General features: G+C 36.5%; 1 protein-coding gene across 1 annotated transcript in view; it reads right to left on the bottom strand.

The window, feature by feature from the left end:
• Positions 1–14,701, bottom strand: part of CPED1 (cadherin like and PC-esterase domain containing 1) — a 442,403-nt gene that overhangs the window by 47,390 nt on the left and 380,312 nt on the right. The window contains exons 19-20 of the mRNA XM_043967578.1: positions 11,012–11,129; positions 4,339–4,475 (exon numbers count right to left, since the gene is read on the bottom strand). Coding sequence (XP_043823513.1) covers positions 4,339–4,475; positions 11,012–11,129 — 255 coding nt within the window. The remainder of the gene's footprint in view (positions 1–4,338; positions 4,476–11,011; positions 11,130–14,701) is intronic.

Raw genomic sequence — 14,701 nt, forward strand, 5'->3', positions numbered from 1 at the left:
CTCCCTAGAGACTTTGGGGAATTTCCCCTTAGCTGAGATGAGACCCTCTCTTGGTAAAGTAAGGACCTACCTGGTCCTGTTTCCTCATTTGTAGATGACACATCTCAGGTTCCTTCCAGTTTTAGAGCTAGAATTCTATGAATATTTTTGGAGTGACAAGTTTAGTTTCTGAAGTTAGGAAATTTCACATCCCTTAAAGAATAATCACTGCTATGATTTTCATAACTTCTCCAACCACAGCCTGCTACCATACTATCATATCTTTTATATTTCTCCCAATTTTAGGGTTGTTGTCCTTTTTTTTGGGGTGGGGCAATGAGGGTCAAATGACTTGCCCAAGGTCACACAGCTAGTAAGTGTCAAGTTTCTGAGACTGGATTTGTACTCAGGTCCTCCTGACTCCAAGGCTGGTGCTTTATCCACTGTACCACCTAGCTGCCCCATTTCTCCCATTTTAAATGAAAAGGACTCTCGTTTTGGAGAAGAAAGTCAAAGAGAAAGTTATTCTAGCTTCTTCTCTACCCATCACTCTAATCATGTCTAAAAAACTACTTCCTCAGTTGAGGGGGTGCCCATCAATTGGGGAATGGCTGGACAAGTTGTGGTATATGAATACAATGGAATACTATTGTGCTGTAAGAAATGATGAGCAGGAAGAGTTCAGAGAAACCTGGAGGGTCTTACGTGAGCTGATGATGAGTGAGATGAGCAGAACCAGAAGAACATTGTACACAGTATCATCAACATACTGTGATGGACTATATTCTTCTCACCAATGCAATGATACAGAAGAGTTCCAGGGAACTCATGATAGAAGAGGATCTCCAAATCCAAGAAAAAAAAAGAAAGAAAGAACTGTGGAGTATAGATGCTGATTGAACCATATTATTTCTTTTGTTTTGGGTGCTGTTGGTTTTTTTTTTCTTTCTATTTTGAGGTTTTGCATCACTGCTCTGATTCTTTCTCTTGTAACAGGATTAATGCAGAAATAGGATTAATGTTATTATGTGTATATATATGTGTGTGTGTGTATATATATATATATATATGTATATGTATAGAGATATATAGATATAACCTATATCAGATTACCCGCTGTCTAGGGGAGGGGGGAGGGAGGGGTGGGAGGGAGAAAAATCTGAAATTGTAAAGCATGTATAAACAAAAGTTGAGAACTATCTTTACATGTAATGGAAAAAATAAAATACCTCATACATTAAAAAAAAAAAGAGGGAAAAAAACCCAAAAAACTACTTCCTCAAATTTCTGCTCAGTTTAAGTTCACATACTACTTGTGAAGGAAAGACATGGTAGGCAATATTAACATATATTTTGGATGATCATATACTGAATTTCTATAAGTTTTTCTGCACTCCAGGTACCAAAAAAGCTAATTCTTTCTCAGCACACCAAATGACCAGTTTATAAAATCTATGAACCAACCTTATAAAATAATCCCCAAAGACTAATTTTAGTCAAGAACTACAGTCTATGAATAGTAGACTCATAATATTAGAGACAGAAATAAGCTTTCATCAGGGGTCAGCAAATTTTGACTTGTAGGCCGAATCTGTCTTGCCACCTTCAATGTAGTCATAGTTTGCTAATACCTAGTCCTTTTGTCTAATCTCTTCATTTTGCAAATGAAGAAACTGAGGTCCAGAGAAGTTAACTGGCTTAACTATTCAAAGTCATTCACCTCATTTTTGACAGAAATGAGACTGTCTCATGCCAGGGCTGCTAACAAGTAAAAACAACAGCTAGACCAATGCAATGGTACAGAAGAGTTCCAGGGAACTCATGATAGAAGAGGATCTCCAAATCCAAGAAAAAAAAAGAAAGAAAGAACTGTGGAGTATAGATGATAGATGCTGATTGAACCATATTATTTCTTTTGTTTTGGGTGATGTTTTTTTTTTTCTATTTTGAGGTTTTGCATCACTGCTCTGATTTTTTCTCTTGTAACAGGATTAATGCAGAAATAGGATTAATGTTATTATGTGTATATATATATGTGTGTGTGTATATATCTATATCTATATGTATATGTATAGAGATATATAGATATAACCTATATCAGATTACCTGCTGTCTAGGGGAGGGGGGGGAGGGAGGGGAGGGAGGGAGAAAAATCTGAAATTGTAAAGCTTGTATAAACAAAAGTTGAGAACTATCTTTACATGTAACGGAAAAAATAAAATACCTTATACATTAAAAAAAAACAGCTAGCATTTATATAGTGCTTTAAGGTTTATAAAATGTTTTATATATAGTATCTCATTTGATCTTCATAACAACCAAGTGGAAAAAAAAATCTTGCCTTTCTTCTCTCTCTCTCTCTCTCTCTCTCTCTCTCTCTTTTTCTCTCTCTCCCTCTTCTAATAAGTGATAGATTCTCCAAAAGTCAGGAGAAAAGACATAGAATGAAAAGAGTATAGTTCAAGGGCTATTTAACCATTTAAATTGCAAAAAGTAAAAAGTCAAATTATAAAACTGACTATGCTCTATTGCATTTTTCCTTACAACATACACGAAGTATTATGTGAAGACAGATGTTATTTTTTCTCATTTTATAGATACATAAGTTGAGCCTCATCAATTTTTGAAGTGATGTGCCCACAATCACACAGGACATTGGTGGTCTGAATGCCAAATCTAATTGCTCTCAAATATGTTGTTCACATGGAATTTGCTTGATAATGCTGTAACCCAAGGTCTTTCTTAAATTTTTGGTGAAATTTTGGGAAAATCCCAAATGTGGTAACCATGGCCATTTCTTTTTCTTTCTATAAATTTTAAGAATTAAATTTATTTTTTATTACATTTTAATTTCTGAACTGTCCCCCTCCAACCCTACCCTGCACTAGAGAAGGCTACTGTTTGACACACACACATATGTATATATGTATAAAATATGTGTACATATAATACACATGCATATACACATCACACACATATGTAAAACCATACTATGCATACTTCTATTTATCAGTTCTTTCTCTGCAGGTAGATGGCATTTTCTTCACAGGTCCTTTGTAGTTGATTTGAATATTTATAATACTCAGAATAGCTTAGTTGTTCTCAGTTACTCTTCAAACAATATTGCTGTTGTATCTGCTGTTCTTTTGGTTCTGCTCACATTGACCAGGGCTATGTCCAATGTTCATTCCCACTGCTACTTTTATAGAATTCTGGGGTTGTGTTGTCTGTGTGGACCATTATGGATAACAGCAAATAGCTGCTACTCTTGCCTCTACCATCAGCAAGAATGAGGCCATTGTATGTTTTGGTCTATTGGTTGAAATATAAGGTCTTTATTTTGTGTCCTATAGAAAATGCTATAGTGACGGTGGGCCAGAAATAACTTTCTACTTATCTTTTCTTAAACTATTTGCTCTCAGTGATGAAGACAGGTTTGTAGTTCCAATATCTTTTCTCTTCGTGTATCAAAAGGGGTTTGGGTGTTAGATATATGTTTCCAACTTTCTAAGTAAAAGAGATCGTACAAACAACTGAAAAGACCATGTTCATCTCATTAAAAAAAACAAAAACTGCAAGTGTGGAGAAGGATGTATTACTTACTTTAGGTTAATATGCATCTCAGTCTGTGTGCCCGATTCACTAATTAGAGATGTCTGTCAAATGCTACCCAGTCAAAGCATGCCTATCAAGAAGAGTGCATTTCCAAGAAATCAGCTTAGAAGCCTCATTAAAGGAAAATTCAGCCTAGTGAGGTCCATGCGAGACCTGCCCAGGAATGTGAAAGAAGATCAGCAAGGTTAGTATGTAAGAGCAGTGCCATGCATTCAGTATATAATAGGAGAAATGAGACCATGTGGTTTCTTGTGCTGAACTACACATGTCAGTTTCAAGAGCAGTGTCTACTGTAGCTGCAGTTGATAAACTCAGTTGCTCCATGCTGCCAACTGCTAGTCAACGTGACAAGCTCCCACAGTTGATTTCATGCTGAAATGGCAGTGTGGAAAGAGAACAGTTGGGGGGTGGGGTGCAGTTTCAATATCAGCCTGTGTCTGGCAATAAAAGCTTAAATTCCAAATCATTGAAAAAATGGGTCAGGGATTTTTAAGGATCTCTCATGATAACACATACATACTCAGTCTGTTTTATTGGCACACATTGAAAAGCAAAGCCGTACACATAAGAACAAATACAGTGGTGTGGCTTTTGGTGCCATAATGTGGGTGGTAATTCACATTTTTCTAGTGTTTTAAAGTTGGCCAAAGTGCTTTCTTATGAAAGTGAATATTTGTTAGTTTATGTGTTTGTGTTGTAGATATCACAAATCAATGGCTTTCTCCTATTGGGACTGATACCTACCTTTCTTCCTCCCAGACAGTGTTGTAGTTGAGTCTTTGACAGGACACCGTACTGGCAGTTATGAGGTTGCCACGTTATTTCTCTCCAGTCGCAGGTTCTATTGTCTGAACAGCTAAGGCATGGCACAATCCACTGTCCTGAGGGGATAAAAGTTGAAGTTTTTAAAAAAAAATTCCTTTCTCCTAACGAAATTTTCTATTTATTTATTTATTTGTTTGTTTGTTTATTTATTTATTTTTAGTGAGGCAATCGGGGTTAAGTGACTTGCCCAGGGTCACACAGCTAGTAAGTGTCAAGTGTCTGAGGCCGGATTTGAACTCAGGTACTCCTGACTCCAGGGCCGGTGCTCTATCCACTGTGCCACCTAGCTGCCCCTGAAATTTTTGTTTTAATTTAAAATTTGTTTCTGACTCATTTATTTATCAATTTATTCAATATTTTCCATGCACACAATATGAAATGCCTTGTATATACACAAATATATTCCATTAACGCCCTGCAAAATTGGTCTTATTTATGCAGATGCTTTAGATAATTGTATCCATCTATAGCATTAGAGGATGAATAAGATGATTCATTAGCAAATTTTGAAATTTTTTTTATTCTGTTTTTTTCTATTTTCACTATCAGAAGCAGAGTGAATGAAATTAAAATATTTACTGATTGACTATTTATCTTTTTCTTTTTTTATGGAAGACATCTCCTTCCCCCTCAACCCTTGCCCCACTGTGGCCCTGATTTTTAATGCCTAGTGTGGAAACTCCCTCTACCTTTTCATATTTGAAACTTTATCTACTAGATAGTTCCCTTGGGTGGTAAGAGATCAATAGAGGTAGACCTTGAACCAATGTCTTCTTAATTCTGTAGTAGGCCTTCTATTCATTTTGCCATACTTCCGCCTCACAGAATAATCATTTTTATAATAAGAGTATTTCATTTGTAATTACTGTCCTTCTCCTCTTTTCCCCAATTATTATTGTTATTATTATTATTATTATTATTATTATTTGTGGGGAAATGAGGGTTAAGTGACTTGCCCAGGGTCACACAGCTAGTAAGTGTCAAGTGTCTGAGGCCGGATTTGAACTCAGGTACTCCTGACTCCAGGGCTGGTGTTTTATCCAGTTCGTCACCCAGCTGCCCCCTTTTGAGCTAGAAATGACTACCCATAGAATATTTTTACTAATTTTATCTTTGGCCTTTGACCTTTGACTGTTATGATCCAGACCAATGTCCCAGATTGAATGGTGTAGTGATAATTACAAATTGAATGTATTTTATTTTGCTTTGTTTTTCAATATTTCCTTTGGAGAATCCTTTGGTTACCAGAAAGTAGGTGGAAATTCCATTATAAAATTAAGTACTCATGAAAAAGGTAAAATGTCTGACTTTTGTATTTGGGGATCAAAGTTATATTTTCTTTGAATGTTCATCAGGAGTCTACTTTAGGAATATTAGTTTAAGGGGTAGTTCCTTGAAAGGTAGAAATAATAAGAAATAAAAAAAGCTGTGGTTAAATAAGTAGATGAGATTCATTCTAAATTAGTACCAAGGAGAAAAAAGGAGAAGGAGAGACATCAGGAATAGAAAACATGGAAAATGAAAAAGAATCAGAGGAGAAATGAGGGGAAAAGGAGATTATAGATCATAATGCATCAGTGCCTTCTTTTCCTTTGTGAATATTATAGAACACCCTGAGAGATTGACTCAATGTGTCCCTTTCCTCTTTCAGAGGTACCAGTGCAACACTTGGGCTATCCATCTGTTATCTCTTGCTCTTGTCATATGATTAATATTTTCTGATTAGACATTTCCTGAATAATCTCTCTTATGCTACTTCTTGTATGTAGGTCATAAAACCTGCTACAGCTAATTTTTTAATTCTTTAAATTGTGTCTCATGCAGTTTTGATTCTTCAAAGACTGGTGAGAATATGGGGAGAATATTCTCGTTAAAATGATAGACTTTTCTATTGGGGTATATCCTGAGGTCATTAAAAGGACTACACAGTTGCCCAAGGAAACTCAACTCTCCGTCTTCTTCCTATTCAATTATGGGTGTACTTCATTGTCCATCTGAAGTGCCTTATCCCATACATGAGTACTGATGAATTAACTCAGTGCACTAGTCTTCCAGACTCATGTTATAGTCTGGGTCATAGGAATTGTGTGTTCATTTGGTTTTTCCTGAGTAAATTATTAGAATAGTTTCTTTTGAGAAGAAATCTATCATATTAAGGAGCTCCTATAATGCTTTGGGCTCAAAGCCAGCCAGATAATATCATAAGCAAGCAAGAGCTCACCAATTTCACTGACTTATGACATCCCTTTTCCATTGTGTCAGTGTAAAATGATTCTTTCACACCAATGACAAACAACTTTTTTTTTTTTAGTGAGGCAATTGGGGTTAAGTGACTTGCCCAGGGTCACACAGCTAGTAAATGTTAAGTGTCTGAGGCCGGATTTGAACTCAGGTCCTCCTGACTCCAGGGCCAGTGCTCTATCCACTGCGCCATCTAGCTGCCCCAACAAACAACTTTTGTAAGCTCACATCTCCTTGTTTTATGTAACTTGCTACTGATCTGTCTACAGACTCAGTTTTCTCTGTGGTTACATATCTTAAGGAAACTGTATAATACTAACATATGGACAGGAGACTACTTTTGGAAGAAGAGTCATTAAGGATATATTTTCTTCTACAAAGTCCAGTGATTTTGGGAGGATAATTTTTGAAAATCTTTTTGGCAGTGTGGTTTGGTATAGTGGGGAGAGAGCTAGCCTCAGAATCTGGAAGACATGGGTTCAACTTTAACCTTTGACCCATATTAGCCATGTGACCCTGGACATGTCACTTAACCTATCATTTCCCTAGGTAATTCCAAGACTATGAGTTGTACAATAGTTACTAATCTATATTGACAGAGGGAAATTCCTTGCCAGGGCATTCATGACACTAAGAAAATCATAGATCTAGCCCAAAACCAAATCAATAAACAATAAACAGAAGAGGAAGCTTCTATTTTCTGTCTCTTTCAGTCGGTGATGTGACTATAGAGATGGAATCTGTTATAATAAATTGTTTGCAAAATTCTGTCTTCCCTTTTCACATTTTTATTAAAATTTTCCTCAGTGCTGGAGGAACTATGTTAAATGCCAAAAATAATGCCAAGATTGCCAGTTAAAACATGAAAAGTGGACTAATAGGTTATTTGGTAGCATATAAGTGAGACAAAAGTTACTCTAATGACTTCAAACTAAAAAACAAAAAACAAAAAAACACTGAATTTGGTCAGTTCAATTTACATATTGACCCAGCCTGTTTAAGAGAATGGTGAATAATTTTCTTTCTTTCCTTCTTCTTTACAAGATTGTTCTACAATGTGGCACAAATGTGTTCCTGCTAATGAGATAGTGTTTCGTATAACAGGATAACATGTCTCAAGGAACAAAGGATCAAGTTTCCATTAGGTGGTCTCCCACCACACACACACACACACACACACACACACACACACACACACACACCCTGCAGGCAGCAACACATTGTGCATGCAAACAGAGGGCCTCACTGGCCACTTGCCCCTCAGGCTGAAGAAACAAGCGGCCAGTTGCATGCACAATTAATCAAATGTGGGTGCAATTAGTTTGTGGCCACAAAATTGCATGCATGCTGAAAGGAGGAGGCTTGGTTCAATCTCTTTGAAAATTTGCCCCAAATGGTTCATACTAGTATATATTTTGAAATCACTCAAACTCTTTGCATTTTTGTATTTGGTAATAATGCTTTTTATTATTGTGAATTAGTAATGCTGCTTGAAATCATCATCTGAATAACATATGTAGGATTTGGGTTCCTTGACATCATAAATCATACCAGCTCTTAACAGTATGTCAAAGAATAGAAATATAAATTCTATGTTAAGTATCTGAACATTGGATAAAACAAAGCTGCAATTCCTAAAATAAAAGGCAACATATGTTTTAGGAAATGACATTGTGAAGAATTAAAATGACCACTGTATTTTGGGACATGTGCTGGTATTTGTAATGATTGCATTATATTTAGAAAAAGTTAAGTTTCAACTGATCAGATAGATCATCTTAAGGCAATGCAACCAGGAAGAAGTGTAAGAGAAATCCACAACTCAGTCATTGTGAAATGTAAAATGGTAGAAGATATGCCATTAACTTTGTACAAAACTTACAATTAATTTCAACTGAGGAAAATGTTTTTCATTCTATAATAGACATTGTAAATATACTTGCTTTCCCTGTTAAAAATACTTTTTCATAAAAAGTTTCCAAATATTTCTCTGCTGCCTAGCTATAATCAAAATTACTTATATTAAGGGGAATTCTCATTCTATGATTATTCTTTCAATGTTCCTTTATTTGTCCAAATCTATGTATATTTATTTTTGTTATTTAATCAAGCAACACATTTTAGTCTTAGGTTGTAAAATTAATTACATTGTATTTTGAAGGTCAGTCAGGAACTAAACATGAGAAAAACACTGATTATCCCAAAAGTATGTTTAGCTGATGGTGAAATGACATTTTGGCATTTGGACCATTGGCAAAGTGATGTAATATATTCCAATCTGGCCAAATGGCTTTGCAATGTAATAGAAAAGCAATGTTTCCCCAGAAAACCTGAACTGGCCAACAGTTCCACTAGGGTTCTGGAATCAACTTTGTGGTTAGCAGCAGGAAAATCTTTCTCTCAATGGCACTTACCATGACCTCCCTTCCTTTTGACAAGAGGGAATTCTAGTGTCAGGGAAGCCTTTCTGACAGTAAAAGTATTAATATTCCTCCTAAACACTGCCTAACTTAAAAAAAATTTTTTTTAGATTTATTTATTTATTTTTGTGGGGGCAATGAGGATTAAGTGACTTGTCCAACGTCACAGAGTCAAGTGTCTGAGGCTGGTTTTGAACTCAGGTCCTCCTGAATCCGGGGCCAGTGCTTTATTCACTGTGCCACCTAACCGCCCTGACACTGCCTAACTCTTGTCCCAATTTTCCTCTTAGCTTTTGTGCTTGCTTTGTGGAATCAAAATGGTATCTCCCCAGGGTCTAATGCAGTGCTCTGCATACAGTAAGTGCTTAATAAATGTTTGTTGAAATTAGTATGAACTAGGTCTATCTCGGGATCCATGCCGTCGCAAGGATTTAGTTACTTGAAGAACCAACAGGACTTAGTTATAAGGTAGCCAAGCCCATAAGGCATAGATGCTAAGACAACTTTGTGGTTATTTGATGTAAACCCACTATAACTTAAATGGACAGAAAAACCAGCTTGTGGTAGAGGAATTCCAGTAATGTGACTTGGATCATCTTAGTTGAGGAGCTATTGCCTTGATTTAGTAGCCAAAGTGGAATTATACAGCTTTGTGATGGTCATAAATCACTATCTGATGAAAATGTCTAGCTGGACACATCAATATCTCCTTTGCTTGTGTATTTGAGCACACCTCACTGATCAGGGAATTACAAATCATACAGCACACTGCATCGATCTCTCCCTCCCTTGACATTTCTGTAATTCATTATTTAGAACACATGTTGGTGAATGGTGATCTGCACGTAGCTGGCACGGTTCAATTTATAAACTGTGCATGCAAAATTGCAATTTGCCTTACGCATTTAAGAAACTTATTGTTTCAAGTTTGAGCTGTGGTGTGAAGTTCATGCCAAGGCTAGACTGGCTTCTGAGTATTTTCTCAGATCTTTTGCATGAGCGAAGGTGCATGAGGGGGTTGGGAGGGCAGGGTGGTAACCATGGATCTAACCCTTCCTGCAATCTCCATGATTCCTCTTGATTTCCAAGTGAAATTCTTTTTTCCTGTTATTTTTTCATCCTTTGTGCTAGGCCAAGAGGTGAGAGGGTATGGTATAGTGTGGTATGTGTTTGTGTTTGGACACCATTGTAGGTGCTTGACGCTAGGGAGACAAGGGTGGAGACAAACTGTACCAGCAAAGTGTTTAATTTTAAATTGGCTAACACCTCATGAGTGTGCCTGACTCTACAGCTTGAAATTGGCCTAACAATTTTCCTGCCTTTTAGAGGAAAACTTCAGTTATAGTTTTCAATGTGTAACCATTTTTGAGGATATGCAAGTACATATCCTTTCATTACTGGTTATTCACAAAGTTCCTGAAATTAAAAGTAAGTTTTTTAAAAAAATGTCCACATAACCGGTAGCAACTTTTTTGAACTGGTCTTGAATCCCAGAGAGATCTTTGGTGACTAAAAAATGTATATTCGGGGGCAGCTAGGTGGCAGATTCAGGAGGACCTGAGTTCAAATCTGATCCCAGGCACTTGGCATTTACTAGCAGTGTGACCCTGGGCAAGTTACTTAACCCTAATTGCCCTGCAAAACAAAACAAAACAAAAAGAAAAGAAAAGGAAAGGGAAAAAAAAGAATATTCAATTTAACTATTAATTAAAGGACTTAAAAATATGTGTCATGAAAATATGAAAATGCTTATCTATAATGATAAATACATGATTGCCTTTGTATAGTTTTAAAGTTATTAAAACAGAAATAAAAACTTAAATGAAAGATTTCTAAGAGCAAGAACATTTGCTTGATTTATGTCTTCAGATATTAAAAACAATTATATCCTGATTTATATAAATGTTTTTAATATGCAGGGTAAGACTCACCTTTGGTGTCCCCAGACTTACAAATCTTTAGTTCAGGTTGGGAAATTGTTGCAATGTAGTCTGATGACAGAGGCTGTAATCCACAGGATTCCTCTGGGTGAATCTTCAAACCACAATCCTATGTGAAAATAATTGGAATTATAAGTCATTCTAATCATCATAATCTGTTGCAAAGTGGATAATTAATGTAGGCATATAACCTTTATAAATAAAGCAAATTATTACCTTTATTTAATAATTAGTGATAACAATTTTTCCCTTCCCCCCATTAGTATTGACTTAACTAAGGTAGTTGCATGGCTGATTTGGCTTGGTTTGGAACAATCATTAGGGGTTAAATATCGATCTTAATAATAAAGTAATCATCTCCAAATGGATATTTCTTATGCTTACCACTCTATTTATTGTTTGTTTGTTTGTTTGTTTGTTTGTTTTGGTGAGGCAATTGGGGTTACGTGACTTGCCCAGGATCACACAGCTAGTAAGTGTCAAGTGTCTGAGGCCGGATTTGAGCTCGGGTCCTCCTGAATCCAGGGCTGGTGCTCTATCCACTGCGCCACCTAGCTGCCCCTACCACTCTATTTATAACAAATGATATCTGTAAAGGGATGAATGCTACTTTTGCTCTAGGAGTTATTTATAGATTTTTGTCTCATAGTAAATTTACATGCATATATACATACATACATTCATACATGTTGTTACTTTTGTCCTTCATTTTCAAAGAGGACCAGAGATATCGCAGGTGATATCTTGACTTGTGCATGAATTGAAATTAAGTGAAGCAAAATTTCATAAAGTCACCAGTCACACTCTCTCTTCCAGAGTCATTGAAGTCCAGTGGCAAGACAAAAGTCAGGTCAACTAGTAATGGCCAAGGATGCAGTGGAACACCTTGGTGTCTTTGACTCCTGGCCAAGCTCTAAGTGCTCCACAGAGTCTGCTTCAGCTGCATTCATGGCCATTGGAACAAATTGTTCTCATCTGTCTATTCTGCTGGGGAAGGTCTTCACATGCTTGGGGTAGACATTCCTCTAACTCACTGATGGAGACATAACCTATGTACATGTTACATGTGTGTGTATGTATTTACACACATCACATACAGACACACATATCTTTGTCAGTTAATGTGAGATGGGAGAGATTCAGGGAAGATATAATTTGGAAGATGAGTAGAATCAAATGCATGTAATTTACCTTGAAGCATATTCTGCATACAATTGACAAAAGTAAGTCCAGTTATCACCAAGTTTAAAGATAAAGGCAAAATTCCATTACAAAGAAAGTTCTGTATAATACAGCTGTTTCCATATTCCAGCATATGGTCCACAGTAACCATGCCATGTTGATCTGGTTACAATAAATTTTCTATGTAGCGTAATTGGTCACACCAAGTACTTTCTTTGAATCTCCATTCATATAAAAAGTCATTCTCTATAATGCATAGTATTTGAATATGAGCTAACTTCACCACAACTCTATTATTCTGCCATCAGCAAATAATTTTATCACTTAACTGAATTCACCCTTTGCCACTCCCCAACCACTAATGAGATTTTCCAAATTCAATACAAAAAGATCCAGGAACTTACAAGAAGAAAGAGGTGGAGGTGGTATATACACTTTCTACCCTTTTCTATTGCATTCTTGCTACATGCAACTTTAGCATAACTTCTTCTACAATTTCTGGTAAGTGATTAAGAGAGTTGTAATGATCTTTAGTAAGATAAAATTCTTCTTTAGCCAAGCAATTGGAAGCATCACAATTATAAAGAAATTCCCCCTATATTCAAGTATATGTGTATGTACACAGATGGGGCCAGCCTTGTAGTCAGAATGATTGAGGGTCACCCTTGCTTCTGCCAATACCCTTATCACTCTCCCTTCTTGTTGGAGATTATTACAAAACCCACAAGTCTGACCATGATATTCCGGAAACCTCCATGACTACCTATTGCCTTTAAGACTAGAAGATCAATATCTCTTCTACCTGGCCTTTAAGGGCCTTTGCTATCTAGTTCTAAACTATGTTTCTGGGTGAATTACATATTATACTCCATTATATATTCTAAATATAAGCCCAAATGATTTATTTCCTGTTGTTGTACACTACATTCTATCTCTTGACTCCTTGCCTTTGTACCTGGAATTCTTTTTCTTCTCCTCCCCCTCCAAAATGTGAATGCTTACTCCCATAAATAATTTGTATATACTTCATATTTTCTCATTACTTATCTATGTGCATGTTGTTGCCCTCCCTTTGCAGAATGTAAGTTCCTTGAGGACAGGAAGTACTTAAGTTTTGTCTTTGTATTTCCTTTGCTGAGCACACAACATCCAGCAGATAGGTATCTCATAAATATATACTTCGTTGAATCAAACTATATACTACCTATGAGACTGTGGGCAAGTCACTTTAAATGCACTCAGGCACCTCTCTAAAAGTCTTAAGTTATAGGTAAGTTGCTGGTTATTATACTAACATCCATTGGAACAAGAAAATTTCACACTGGAATTTTCTCACTCTCATGAAATCATAGGTCTGGACTTCATCCCATTCCAAAGATACATACATAAATTATGAATATATCTGCTGGATGTTGTGTGCAAAAACAAAAAATCCAAAACCACAAACATACTTTTGAAAAACATCTGTTAGTAATGAAAATGAATTTCAATTGGATTTAGTGGCAGCTAGGTGGTGCAATTGTCTCCTCCCACCCCCCAAAAAGAATTTCAATTGGATTCTTTTATTTAGTTATCTATTTGTTTGTTTATTTATTTTTGGGTGAGGCAATTGGGGTTAAGTGACTTGCCCAGGATCACACAGCTAGTAAATTTTAAGTGTCTCAGGCTGGATTTGAACTCAGGTCCTCCTGACTCCAAGGCCAGTGCTCTATCCACTGTGCCACCTAGCTGACCTTCAATTGGATTCAATCAGAAATATTTATGAAGCCTCTAGAAGATGCAAGGTATTGTATAGTTGGGGATTCGAAGACAAGGACATCCTCTCCCTCACCTTAATTACAAATAGTTCATGCATTCAAGCTTACATTACTGATTAGCACGGTGTTTTTTTTTTGGGGGGGGGGAGGCACAATGAGGGTTAAGTGACTTGCCCAGGGTCACACAGCTAAAAGTGTCAAGTGTCTGAGGTCAGATTTGAACTCATGTCCTCCTGAATCCAGGGCCGGTGTTTTATCCACTGTACCACCTAGCTGCCTTCTGCTAGATGTTATCTATCTATCTATCTATCTATCTATCTATCTATCTATCTATCTATCTATCTATCTATCTATCTATCTATCTATCTATCTACCTATCTATCTTTTGGTGAGGCAATTGGGGTTAAGTGACTTACCCAGGGTCACACAGCTAGTAAGTGTCAAGGGTCTGAGGTCAAATTTGAACTCAGGTCCTCCTGACTCCATGGCCTGTGCTCTATCCACTGTGCCACCTAGCTGCCCCACTGCTAGACTTTTTAAAAAAATATTTTTAAAAAAATTAACATCTTTTCTCCTTCCCCGATCCCAAGACTATTTCCTGTTATTTGAGATCCCAACTCAATGATCAACTCAACCTTAGCATTCTGTTATCATGAGCCATGCAGAAACAGCCCACATACACAATAAGTGTATCAATCAAATCTTTTCACAAAGGATATTTATGTTTTGAAATTTTGGTTTT

The sequence above is a fragment of the Dromiciops gliroides genome, chromosome 5, assembly GCF_019393635.1.
Source record: "Dromiciops gliroides isolate mDroGli1 chromosome 5, mDroGli1.pri, whole genome shotgun sequence".
Classification (NCBI taxonomy): Eukaryota; Metazoa; Chordata; class Mammalia; order Microbiotheria; family Microbiotheriidae; genus Dromiciops; species Dromiciops gliroides.